Source organism: Halichoerus grypus, chromosome 1 (genome assembly GCF_964656455.1).
Source record: "Halichoerus grypus chromosome 1, mHalGry1.hap1.1, whole genome shotgun sequence".
Lineage (NCBI taxonomy): Eukaryota > Metazoa > Chordata > Mammalia > Carnivora > Phocidae > Halichoerus > Halichoerus grypus.
This window is the reverse complement of record NC_135712.1, coordinates 216,006,680-216,020,032: the sequence shown is the minus strand read 5'-3', so window position 1 is coordinate 216,020,032 and position 13,353 is coordinate 216,006,680. Positions and strand designations below refer to the sequence as shown.

Below are 13,353 nucleotides of genomic sequence, written 5' to 3'. Positions count from 1 at the left end.
TCTAGGGCTTTAGCGTGATTAGAGACACTCAAGGCAAGCGTGATGGTAGGAGATAGCCATTTACATGGAGCCCTAGGAAAATCACGGTGAATGCAGTTACATCGGTGTGGCCTAACTGTAAAGTGATTTTACTTTTGGACTTTAAATAGTTCTGTGTAGGGCGTTAGGACCGTGCTCGCTTCGGCAGCACATATACTAAAATTGGAACGATACAGAGAAGATTAGCATGGCCCCTGCGCAAGGATGACACGCAAATTCGTGAAGCGTTCCATATTTTGCCTCAAAGCACCGCTCGCCGCGACGGCGGGTGGGCGCGAGCATCTAGAGAGCGCCTGCTGCATGCGCGAAAGGGAAGGACCGACTTAGGGCCGAGCCACGTCCCACGCTTCACGGTGGCCCGGCGAGTGCACGGTGTTCCTTCCGTGAGCCGGGTCGCTCAGGAGGCTCAGCTGCCGTCGCCCGCTTCCCGACCTCCAGACTCCGCGCTGGGCGCGGCTCCGGTGTGCATCTGCCACCTGCCACCCGCGCAAGCGTGGTCCACGAGGGGACGACAGCGTGCACAATGCGGGCCCGCGAGCAGTGCGGACCTGGGCCCTGAAAAGCCCCGGCAACTCCGGCGGGAGTTCTGCCCCGCAGGCTCAGCGGTGTGCCTGCCCACTCCGCCGCCCCCGGCCCGGCAGCGCTCAGCCTGGCACGCCCCTCGAGCTCCCTCCTTCAGTGTCCTCCAAAGGCCGCTCAGCCGCCACGGAAATACCGCGTGAACATTCACCGAGTGCTGCTGCATGCCGGGTGCTTCCAGAACACGCTCCCCGCTGCAACAGGAAGTGTGGAAGGACCGGCGGAGGGGGAGACGGGGAGCACGGGCTGAGGACGCCTGAGCGGCCGCCCTGGCCAAGGACAGTGGACGCCAGGCCCGCTGCAAATGGGGACGGCGGCTGCCGGTGCCCCAGGGCCTGAGCCCCCACAGAGCTCAAGGACCCGCAGGGAGACTGATGTGTGATCTGGTTCCTGAGGGCGAGCATCCCACTGTGAGGGGGGCAGACGGGGCCTCTGCGAAAGTCCAGGATATGGGGGAGGTGGTCAGAGAGGGAGGAGACCTGTCAGCTGTGACCAGGAAGCTGAGAGAACCTTCCAGATCCACCCGCCAGGTTTTGTGATCCTGGGAGCCCCACACCCAGGAGATGGCCGCGCAGATGGTGTCCTACTCCACCACGACCAGGAGGGAGGCTGAGAGCATTCTCTTCCTGTTTCATAGAGTGCCCCGCACGTAGAGCTGGGCCTGGCATAGAGCTCAATATATGCACACTCTTGAAATTATTGGATTACTCCCAAATCACTTGTTACCTGCAAAGGGAGGAAAAAATGGTCTTTCCCAACAGAGAGGCAGGCAGATGTTCCTCTGACCTGGAGGGTAAACCCAGCCTAAACCCAGCCTCGCTTGGGTGCGGCCGGGGGTGGCATCGCGAGCTGCTCATCTGTCCAGCGAGGTCCAAGGCCTCCAGCATGTGAAATGTAGCCATTTATTTTTATGCGTGTAATTTACACTGAAATGGCCACCTGTGGCTGAGGCGCTGTCTAGAGCTCCCTGCCATGTGGCAGAAACTCAGGGCCACCAAAGCAAGTGGACGACTGCTGGCCTCCTCGGAAAGCCACTGTCACGAAGAAAGAAAAATGGCCCAGGAGAGTTGGAAGTCTCAGCCCGAAGCGATAGAGAAGGACCAAATGCCACACCACACCCACGCTTCGGGGGACCGTCGGGGAAGTGAGAAGCTGGGCTGGGTGTCCCAGGGTGCTGAAGGCACGGCTGCTAGGCGTCTGGGGTGTGCTGGTGGCCTAGGGGCAGGAAGCCGGTCTGGGGCGGGTTGAGAGTTAATTGGGGGTCCAGGGAGGCTCACAAGAAGCTGGCCGTCGAACAGGGGGGAGGGCAGAGAAGGAGCCAGGCAGACGGAGCATCAGCAGAGGGCACAGCCAGGGCAAAGGCCCTGAGACGGGACTGGGGCACAGTGAGAAGGCCAGTGTGGTGGAGAGTTCACCCAGCAGTGGGAGGAGTCCTGGAGGACATCTCGGGGGAGGCGGCCTCGGGGAGCAGGGCCGATTTTGAGCAAGGGAGGCTCCTGACCTGATTTCACAGGTCCCCCACTCTGTCCTCTGAGATGCTATTGTTACTGTTACTGTTTTGTTGTTGTCCGCATTGGGCTTGTTCTGCCTGCAGGTGTCCTGAGATGATTTGTTTGCCACCAGGACCCCAGGCCCAGCCCCCAACCCAGTACCTGAGGCTGAGGCTCTGGGGGACCCTGTAACCCCAGGTCCTCCAGCTGTGGCCTCCTGCCCCAAAGGCATCACCGAGGTCCCACCCCAGAGTACCTGGAGGACCGACAGCCCCTTCCCCCTGAGCCCTGCATCATTCCACATCCCCTGCAGTCTCCTCAGGGGTCAGTCCTGGGGGAATGAGTGAGTCCCTGGGGGTCATGGGCAGAGGGCAGCTGCAGGGGTCCCAGACCTCCTTGCCAGGTTCCCAACGGCGGCCAGAATTCCTAAAATACTGACGTGTGTTGACTGGACAACCCTTATCTTAGATTACCCTGTGGTACTGTGAGTGCTTGACAAATTAACCCGTTTCACGCTGACAGCAAACCCAAGGGCTGCAAGGAGCTTTCCAGATGGGGAGAGGAGGCCTGGAGACGCCAAGTGTCTTTGCTGCATGAAATCACACAGCCCAGTGGGGAGTTGGGATTTGAAGCCAGGCTCCAAGTGGGGGCCCTGAGGCCAAAGGATTATACAGAATTGTGTAATCCCATAAATCTGAGGTCCTCAGGCGGAGTTTCGAAAATTATAATGTCCTAAGCTTCCAGACTCCAGGATTCTGAGTTTGGGGATGTCTGAGTCTGGATTTCTTGGGTTCTGGGAGGTTGAGTGTCTAGAACCCAGGTGGGGAAACTATTTTCTGTAAAAGGCCAAAAAGCCCATATTCTCAGCCTGGCAGCCCAGAGAGAGCTCCGTTCAGGACGGGGTCGCATGACGGCAGCTGTAAATGAATGAGCACAGCGGGGTGCCCGTAAAACTTTGTCTCGAAGCTGACACTTTAATATTATAGGATTTCCACGTGCTGCAGAAAAGGATTCTTTTCAACCACTTAAAAATGTACCCCCCCTAAAAAAAATTATTAGCTCAAGAGCCATCCCAAAAAAACCAAACCAAACCAAACCTGGAATCTGGATTTGGCCCAGGGTCCAGAACAGCGCGGGCCAATAGAAACATGAGCCTGACCACACACGTGATTTTAAATTTTAAGCCACGTTAAAAGAACTAGAAGAGAACAGTTTTAGTAATGTTTCAGCACGCAATCTGTATGAAAAGTTAACAAGGTACCAATTTATTTTTTTTTATTTTTTTAAAAAGATTTTATTTATTTATTTGAGAGAGAGAGAATGAGAGAGTGAGTACATGAGATGGGGGAGGGTCAGAGGGCGAAGCAGACTCCCCGCTGAGCAGGGAGCCCGATGCGGGACTCAATCCAGGGACTTCAGGATCATGACCTGAGCCGAAGGCAGTCGCCTAACCAACTGAGCCAACCAGGCGCCCAACAAGGTACCAATTTATACCTTCTTCTGCATGAGGTCTTCCAAATCTGGGGGGCGTGCTCCCCACGCCCCGCACACCTCAGTCCCCACGCTCGTGTCTCTGGAAATATTCATCCATAGCTAGATTGTGTAAAACTTACACTGAACAGGAAAACACACATCCCCAAGTTGTTCCAAATGTGCTCAGATGTTTTGCAAAATCTGAATTTAATTTTAAGCCAGGATTAATTAAAATCTATGAAGGGAAGCCTGGGCCTCCTCCGGCGCCCCGACCACACTTGGAGGGCTCGACTGGGAGGGGGTGGTGAGGCTGCAGAGCTGCGGCCGGCCCCCTTGTCCCTGATGGACAGCATGCTAGGAGGTCTGGGGGTCCCGCGCCTCAGAAAACCGGCAGGCCCTGCCCTGCGAACGTGCTTGCCTGAGTGGGCACGGGCAGGTGTCACATCCAACTTCTCTAGCCCAGAGCCTCCCAGTGCGGATGGTGTCCCTAGAGTCACTGGTGGCTCCTTGGCCAAGCACCAGAGGCTGGGCATGGCAGGGAGACCCATGGGCATCTTGCTGGCAGCCACTGACCACCAGAGGCTGGGGTGGGGGCCGGGGGACAGGCTTGAGCACCCTTCCCGCTGCCATTCTCCACCGCGCCGTGGGTCCCACTGATTCCCATGCCCCAGCGGGACCCACAAGGCGTCTACCTGACCCCCCCCCCGCCCCTGCTCCAGGATCCTACCACCCTCACAGCTCCCCACCTAGATACCAACAGACTGCACTATCCCCACCCTCAGAGCCGCACTGTCTCATTGTTGACTCCCCGCTGTGTGCTGGTTCCCCCTTTTTACCGACAAGGAAACTGAGACCCAAGGGACTCACCCAAGACCACCGGCTAGGACTTGAACCCTGAAGAAAGGATCTTCAGATAGATGGAATGGGAGAATGAGAGGTGGAGAGGTAACAGATATCCAGGGGTTGGGGAGCCAGAGAGGTGTGCTTCCCATGGAAGGGGCAGTGGTGAGTCATCTCTGAGCCCTCACCGAGCCCAATGAGCTGCTTGTCAAATGTGTCAAACTCCTACTCATGCTTTAAAACCCCATCTCCCATGTCCCCTCTTACATGCAGCTTTCCTTGACACCTCTCCTGGACCCCCCACTTCCCCTCCAGTTTCCTCCATCCCTCTTTCAGACTCTTCTTTCTGTCCCGTACTTGCTCACATAAGGCAGGGGTGGGAGTCTGTGCCCGGCTCTGTCTTTCCAGGAACGGGCGGGGATGGAGCTAAGGTCTCCTGCGAGCCAGCATCTCCTAGCAAGGGAATGGCCCAGAAGCCATGTCAGGGAGCATTTGAGCAATGAGTAGTTGTGTCAATGGATGAATGAATGAATTACTGAACAAGTAAATCCATTTATTCTGTCATTGATTGATTGATTGATTGATTATCTGTACAAGCACACACCACCTGTTGAGCACCAAGTGTGCGCCTGGCCTGAAAAACTCAACAGCCTCAGCTCTACCCCCAGGACATCTCCTGACCTCAAGTCTCTGTTCTACTCCCTCCGCATTCCCTGTCATTCCTCAGTGGGAAATTCAAAGCCCCTTCTCATTCCAACCCCCCTTCCCCAACCTATCTGATCGACCTCTACATGCTTTCAGCCACTGACGGTCTCTTCAGGGTTTTGCAACTTTTGCTCTGCTGGGAACACTATCCCTTTTGGACTGGCAAACTCCTACTCATCCATCAAAGCCCCAGCTCCAAAGGCCCCCCCTTTGAGGAGCCTGCCCTAGTTCCCTTGTCCACCACCCAGCTGTGGGAGTTCTCAGGAAGGGGGTAGAGCTGGAGGCGCCTCTGTGCGACAGAGAGGGGTCCTCATTCGTGCCCCAGGGGGATTAGAGTCCCGCCCCAAATCACCGGGCCGAAGGGTGCGGAAAGGCCGACAGAGCCGCCGAGGGTCTCCCAGCAGGGAGAGGACAGGACTGCCTCGTTCGGGCGCTCTCCGCACCTCTGTGGCCCGGCCGTTCCGCGGGGCCGACGGTGGGTGCCCCGCCGGGGCGGGGGTCGGGGGCGGCGAGGGGGCTCAGGAAGTGCGGGCCGCAGGAATCCGGCGCGTCCCGGCCTTATAAGGACATGAGCGCCGGGGGCCAATCAGCGGCGGGGGCGTGGCGGCCAGGCCCGCGCGTCCCCCGCCGGCGCGCCCGTCTCGTCCCGTCCCGTCGCGTCCCGCCGCCCCGCCAGCCATGAGCTCCACGCAGTTCAACAAGGGGCCCTCGTACGGGCTGTCGGCCGAGGTCAAGAACCGGGTGAGTGAGGGGCGCGCCCCCCGAGCCCGCCGGCCGAGGCCGTCGCACGCCGCGCCGCGCGCAGGGCCGGGACCCCCGCCGGGCTCCCCCAGCGCGTGGCGGGCGGTGGGCGCTGAGACCCGGGAGGAGGATGGCCCTCCTCCCCCTAACGTCTGCTGTGCCGGGGGCATCGTCCCCGAGGCTCCCCCAACTGCGGGGGAGCGGTGGGTTCTGCGGTCCCGCACCGCCCCCAACGTCGAGGGGCGGTTGGGTCTAACCCCTTCCGCCAGCCCTCCCCCATCGGAACCCCGCCCCCCCCCCCCCCCCCCCGCTCTCAGCCCCACAGCCCCGGCCCCTCCGGCGCTGCGAGGTCTTGAGAATGCCCAGAGGGTCTGCGGGGACCCCGGCCGCCCCTCCTCGCTCCCTGGCCACACAAGCTTCAGGAGGGGAAAGGGAGTGGGGCCCTCCCTGCGCTGTTTTGAAAGGGTGTGGCCCCCCCACAGGAATTTCCCCACCTCTAACACCTGGCGGGGGGGGGGGGGGGGGACGTCACCAAGGGGGAAGTTGGGACGGAGGGGGCTGCCCAGCTGCTCCCTGGTAACTTCTCTTTGTCCCCATCTGACAAAGTTAAAGCAATAGCAAAAGGGTCTACAGGATGCCCGGAGCCCCCTGAATGTAATCCTAAAAGGTGTGAGTTTTGTAACTTAGAAACACGGGATGGGGCCTGGGGGAGACGCTTTTGAGAAAGCACTTGTTGATCTGGCTCAGAGAGGGGCAGATGCTTGTGGAGGGTCACACAGCAGGGTCCGTCCTAGGGAGGGGGGAGCAGGGGGTGCTCCCAGCCCCAGGGAGATGTCCTAGGCCAGTCACTCAAGGCCGTTCCAGCCGGAGGGGAGTTTGTCATCCCTGCCCACCCTCCCTCGGGGCACCTGGGAATGTAGCCCCACAGCCAGCAGCCCCCGGGAGCCTGCCTGGGCATGTGGAAGGCAGAGCCCTGCCCGCCCCACACGGGCACCTGCCCCTCGGGCACCCCGGGGATCGCGGACCCAAGGGAGACTGCATGGCCTCTGTGAGCTCCCAGGAGCCTCCCTCCAGCCCCTTAGACGGAAGGAGGCTGAGGCTTGGGGAACTAAGGCTCCAGAACCTTCCTTAAACATGCTCTTCTCCACTCCAGCAATAATGGCATGGGGTGAACGTTCACACACTGCCACCCGTGTAGGTGCTCGCGTCCTGCCCCGCTCAACGCCAAGGAAGTTTAAGAGCCCCGTGGGTTTGTACGTGGGGCCCAGAGATGTCACACCAGCTGCCCAGAATCACACAGCTTGCGAGCGGCAGAGTCAGGACTCGAACCAAGACCCGCTGCCTCCAGCGCCTGATGGCCACTGGCCCTGGTGGGCAGCCCCCTGCATCTCCCCTGGGGCAGCAGGAAGTGGGTGGCACCCTGGCCGGTGTGCAGGCAGCTTCCGCAGACGGAGTGCGTTGGGGCATGCGGAGACCTGCTCTGTCTGGGATGAGGTCAGAAGGCTCCCTGTGACCAGCCCTCAGTTTGCAGGCCTGGAGAATGGGCAGGGCAGTGGCTAGCTTGTCACGGTCACTCGGGCCGCACCAGGATTGGAAACCAGCTTCTTGTGCCTTGAAACCCACGCCCTGTCCACTTTACCAGCTACTTAAGAGGACGTTAAGACCTCTGGAGACCTCTGCCTGGCCCCGTGTGCCTCAGTTTGCCCCAGGCTGGTTGGCATGAAGGCAGGCTGATGTCCACCGTGTCCCTGAGCAGTCACTGGATTTCCGGCCGGCTGGGGGGTCTAGACCTCTGGGAACAGCTGGTCCCGATTTAGCAGGGACGCAGCAGCTGCATTCCTGGCAGTTTGCGGCGAGGAGGAGGAATGTGCGGAAGGCCGGCCGGGCAGCAGGGGTGGGGGGTGCAGGCGGCTGCTGCAGGCGGGGCTGGCCAGGCGCCTCTGCCCAGGACCCCGGCCCCCAGGAGCCATCAGGGACCCGGCCCAGCTGGGCAGGTATGCCGGGTGTCCAGACGTCCAGACGAGCCGGCCTGCCTCAAGCTCAGCTTGTCATTCTTCAGGGCAGGGCTGCAGGGCTGTGGGAACGGAGATGGAGGGGGGGCGGGGGGGCGGGGGAGGATCAAGTTTGCAGGCCAGCCTCCCTGCCTTTGTCTCTACTGCACTCAGGTCAGCCCGGCCCTGATCCCACAGGGGGTTTATATGCAGGAACCAAGAGGTGGGACCTGCTTCAGGAGGCCCTTGTGCAAACAATTCCAAACATAGATAGGGAAACTGAGGCACGGGGAGAGAACTGTGTCCATGGCCATAAGGGAGCTGGGAGCAGAGCTGAGAGTAGGAATTGGGTCTACAGAGGGTGGCTCTGGGGTCCCGGTCCCCGGGTGGGGGCAGAAGGACAGGAAGCGAAAGTGTCCAGGGCAAGGATCTATGTGGGTCTTGAGCAAAAAGCCCACTGAACTGGACAGTCTACAGCTGAACAGGGACTGGACTCAGCTTCTTACCGCCCCTCCCCAGGAGCCGCCCTGGGCTAACCGTGTCTGCCCACGCCACACACTGGTCTGGGAGTCCCTGACTTACTGGGGCTTCCCTGGGCCCCTGGCTTTCTTGGCCTTTGGTGCCCTGAGATGCTGCCATTGGGAACAGGGTGCGTGTATGTATTTGTGGGTAATGGTGTGCACTGATGGGGGACCATGAGCATTTTTATCCCACCGTCCTGGGACTGTGGAGACAGCACTGAGCTGGGCGGCGAAGTTCGAGGGGTGGATCATAAGCAAGGAGGTATATTGTATAAAGAGAAAAGCTAGAAGGAAAATAAGGCAGGGTGGGGGAGATAGGGGTATGAGGAGGGCTTCATAGCTGGGGTAGTCAGGAAAGCCCTCTCCAAGGACATGACCTTCAAGCTGGACTGGTGAGTGGATTGACGGGAGGGACCCAGCCATGTGAACATCTGAGTCAGAAGTGACAGCTTGTGCAAAGGCCCTGTGGCAGTAACTGGTATGGTCAGTTCAAGGAACAGAGAAGGGTTTGGTGGTTCCTCGGTATGTTAAACATAGAGTTACCACGTGACCCAGCGATTCCACTCCTAGATATGTACCCATAAGAATTGAAAACTTGTACATGGATGTTCATAGGAGTATTATTCACAATAGCCAAAAGGTAGAAACAACCCAAATGTCCATCCATGGATGAACAGGTAAACACAACGTGTCCATCCACACACAGGAACGTCCCTCTGCCTCGAACAGGGGTGAGGTGTCGACACACACGGCCCTGGGGACGGACCCCGAGCCCACGATGCTCAGGGAGGGAACCAGACACGGAAGGCCACACGGGGTGTGAGTCCACGTGGGTGACACGTCCAGAACAGGCTCATCCACGGACGGGAAGGGGGCTCGTGGGGGCCGGGTGCTGGGGAGAGGGACGGGGAGTGACGGCTGATGGGGACAGGGTTTCTTTTGGGGTGATGGAATGTTCTGGAACTAGACCAAGGTGATGGTTGCACAACATCGTGAGTGTATTAAAAACCACTGAACTGTTCACTTTAAAATGGTTAAAATGGTAAACGTCATGTGCATCTCACAACCATTTAAAAACAGCAGAGAAGAGGCAACTTCTCCGGTGCAGGGAGCGCCCGGGGCTGGGGCCGCGGGGGCAGGTCCCGCGCGGGTTGGCGCCGCCGCCAGTCGCCCAGAGCCCGAGTGCCCGAGTGCGGGGCTGTCTGCGCCTGTGAAGCCGGTGCTGCTGATGGCGAAGGGGAGGGCCGGCCGTGGGGTCTCTGCTTGCCTTGGAGCTGCCGCGGGCGGCGGCCCTGGGCTCACCCCCTCCCCGTGCCTCTGCCCCTCCAGCTCCTGTCCAAGTACGACCCCCAGAAGGAGGCGGAGCTCCGCAGCTGGATCGAGGGACTCACAGGCCTCTCCATCGGGCCCGACTTCCAGAAGGGTCTGAAGGACGGAGTTATCCTGTGCACGTGAGTGCGTGTGCTGGCCGCTGCTGGGTGCCCTGCCCGCCCCGCGCCCCGCGGTCACGCTCCACCTACGGCAGGAAGCCTGCCCCCTCTCCCCGCGACGGGTCTCGGGTCTTCCTCGTCTTTCGTTTCCTTGTGTTACTAAGGATGAGCATCCTTACCTTCCGTCCTCCCTGCAGCGGGAGAGTCCCTGCCCTTCCCCGCGGACCGGGAGTTCCCGGATTCACCGCCCCCAGCCTCACCGCCCCCAGCCGTGGCGCTGACACCCGCCCCCGTGGCTCCTGGGCTTCTGCTTCCTTGCCGGTGAAGCGTGTATCCCAGGAGGGGAAACTGAGGCCTGAGAGAGGCAGCGAGGCTGCTTGGGGAGGCATGGGTGTGGCCAAGAGTGGAAGTGGTGTCTCGGGTCTCTGAGGTTCCCGTACAGTAACGCAGGTTCCCCGTGTGTCCCCCCAGACTCATGAATAAGCTGCAGCCAGGCTCTGTCCCCAAGATCAACCGCTCCATGCAGAACTGGCACCAGGTGAGGGGCTGGGGGCGGCACGAGGAGGGGGCGCCGGGACCTCCTCTGCCCGGCAGGTGGGCAGGCCAGGGTCGCCTCACGGTCCTTCCCCTGCCTCCCTCCTCCCAGCTGGAAAACCTGTCCACCTTCATCAAGGCCATGGTCAGCTACGGCATGAACCCTGTGGACCTGTTCGAGGCCAACGACCTGTTTGAGAGCGGGAACATGACGCAGGTGCAAGTGTCTCTTCTCGCCCTGGCCGGGAAGGTGAGGCCCAGAGAGAGGCAGCGACCCGCCTGGGGCCCCACGCTGAGGTCCACGTGGACTAACAGATGCCCTGGATTCCCTCCTGCCCCAAGGTGCCAGGCACTTGGGGTTCGGTGGCGACAGGCAGCCTCCCCGGCACTAGAGCCCCGTGCCAGAGTGGGGCCGTTTGTCAGAATCTGCGAGCCTCGGCGGACACACCACCATCCCCCAGAGACCTGAGTAGACACTAGGGTTCGATCTTCAGTCCCTTTCTTATAGATGATAAATAAGTTCTAAATTGTGAGAAGCAGCCTGAAGAAGGGGGAATCGGGCCATGTGTGGGGTCTAGTGACCAGGCAGGGTTGGAACAGCATTTCAGGAGGAGGGAACTGCGTGCGGAATGGCATTTCAGGAGTACCCTGGGGCCGCCACGTGGGGAGTGGAGGCAGGGAGACCAGCGAGGGGCGAGGGGCAGGTGTCGGGTGAGCAGGTGGGTCGCTGGAGGGTTGGGGTGATGGAAGGAGGCAGAGGGTGGCTGGTGAGGACGCCTTCCGGAATTCCTGTCCTGAGCTGTGCCCTGGAGCGAGACAGCTGGGTGGCAGGTGGGTCGGGGCGGTTGGAGCCCAATCCCCAGGGTGGCACGGGTCTGGGCCTGGCTCAGGGTCCCGGCTGCCCCTCCCTGATACTCCCAGCACCCCTCCCCTCCAGGCCAAGACAAAGGGGCTGCAGAGTGGCGTGGACATTGGCGTCAAATACTCAGAAAAGCAGGAACGCAACTTCGATGACGCCACCATGAAGGCGGGCCAGTGTGTCATTGGGCTCCAGGTGGGCGCCCACGGCCTCCAGCCCTGTGCCCGCCACGGTGGGGTGGGGTCTGCCGGTGGGACCCAGGGCCTGTCCAGCCCCGTGCCCCCTCAAGTTCGGGGCCGGATCTAGAGGCCTGGGAGTGGAGGACAGCTGACCTCTCCTGCCCACCTCCCTGCAGATGGGCACCAACAAATGTGCCAGTCAGTCGGGCATGACGGCGTACGGCACAAGAAGGCATCTGTACGACCCCAAGAACCATATCCTGCCCCCCATGGACCACTCCACCATCAGCCTCCAGATGGGCACCAACAAGTGTGCTAGCCAGGTGGGGCCCCGCCCCGGCCCCCCAGTCCCCGCCCACCTCTCCACCCCGCCAAACCCCGTGGTCTCCTCCTTGTCCCCATGGCTGCCTCCCACAGAGAATCCCACCCTGATTTTTCTCCGCTTCTTGGCCTGTGCTCTGCTCAGCTTGCTGTGTGTCCCTGGGGAAGTTGCTGCTGGGCTCTGGGCCTCAGTCTCCCTCAGAGGATTGCCCAGGGGCCCGTTCAACCCTGGTATCTTTAGATCCTGTGATTCTCACTTTTCCTGCACATTGCAAGTGTCCGTAGGGTGGTCTTGGGACTCTCGGGTTCTTGGGGGGCTTCGGCCCCAACCTGGGGAGCTTCCTGGCTGGCAGGGAGAGCTGGACCCAAACGCCCCTGGTTCCCAGGGAGGGGGTCACTGGTCGTGGGGATCAACTCAGCATAGAGGCAGAACAGAGGGGGCGTCCAAGCGGGGCGGGGAAGGACCCCATTGGAGCTGCTGCTGAGGGCAGAGACAGCTGGGGATGGTGGGGGAATTTGGGGCAGGGACTCCCGGGGCCTCCTTCCCCCATCTTCTTCCAGCCCTGAAGCGCTCTCCTCCCTGTCCAGGTGGGCATGACAGCTCCGGGGACCCGGCGGCACATCTACGACACCAAGCTGGGGACCGACAAGTGTGACAACTCTTCCATGTCCCTGCAGATGGGCTACACGCAGGGCGCCAACCAGAGTGGCCAGGTCTTTGGCTTGGGCCGGCAGATCTATGACCCCAAGTACTGCCCCCAAGGCCCCGTGGCCGATGGGGCTTCAGCGGCTGCAGGCGACTGCCCGGGCCCTGGGGAGGCCCCAGAGTACACACCCTACCACCGGGAGGAGGCCGACTACTGAGGCACCCGTGCAGGGTGGCTCCCCACATCGCTCTGTGTGGTTTTGGGGTTCTTCTGTTTTCATCTTGTTTTTGTCCTTGTCTGAGCGCTACCAGCTGAGGGCTTGTGGGGAAGGGGTGAAGCACATGCAGATCTGCACGGTGTGGGGGGCTCATGCGGGCCGCAGGTTTCCCAGCAGGCTTTGGGCTGAGCTGTGGGGGGCTGGGGGAAGAAACCGGGGCAGGGAGGGGACCAGCCCTGAATGGTTTCCGGTTGCCTCTACTTCTCTTCCCTTTTCTCTGCTGATCAGTTTGTGGTTTCTATACCCACAGAAGTTTCAGGCAGTTTTAATGAAAGAAGAATTTTTTTTTTTTTTTTTTGCAAGGCCGTGGTGGGGGGATGGTGGAAGGGGATGCTGGGAAGGAAGGAGGTCCCCTGGGAGAGGGCCAGGCCACAGTCCGAAATATTTGAGGTCTTGTGAGGAACTGGATTTCTCTGGCCCTCTTGGACTCACCTGTGGCTCGCCCTGGGGGCTAGTGGAGAAACTGAGGCAGGACAACAGAGTTCTGAGTGGTTGAGGCAAAGCCACCCCCCTCACCTTCCTGTACTTGTCCCCGTTCCTCCGCCAAGTACTGCACAGGGATCCCCACCCGGAGGTCCTCCCCGGGGACTGGCCACCATCCAGGAGCCCTGGGACCCAGAGATAATGTGAAATGTTGACTGTGGACCAAAGGCAATAAAAACCTCTTTTTAGGAAGAAACTGCTGGTGGAGTTGGGAGTCTGCTGGGGGGAGGGGTTTGGCTTGGGT

The 13,353-nt window shown here is 60.4% G+C and overlaps 1 protein-coding gene and 1 non-coding gene across 2 annotated transcripts; both read left to right on the top strand.

The window, feature by feature from the left end:
* The first annotated feature begins 171 nt into the window (after nt 1-171).
* On the top strand, nt 172-278 carry LOC118541205 (U6 spliceosomal RNA). Its single transcript, XR_004919987.1, has one exon. It is a non-coding gene; the product is annotated as a U6 spliceosomal RNA (small nuclear RNA).
* Nucleotides 279-5,750: 5,472 nt separating this feature from the next.
* Nucleotides 5,751-13,305, top strand: CNN2 (calponin 2). The gene is made up of 7 exons (XM_036100773.2): nt 5,751-5,867; nt 9,709-9,830; nt 10,281-10,347; nt 10,456-10,593; nt 11,281-11,397; nt 11,558-11,704; nt 12,291-13,305. The coding sequence occupies exons 1-7, from the start codon at nt 5,805-5,807 to the stop codon at nt 12,564-12,566; spliced, it is 930 nt and encodes a 309-aa protein (XP_035956666.1). The 5' UTR covers nt 5,751-5,804; the 3' UTR covers nt 12,567-13,305.
* The last annotated feature ends 48 nt before the right edge of the window (nt 13,306-13,353 follow it).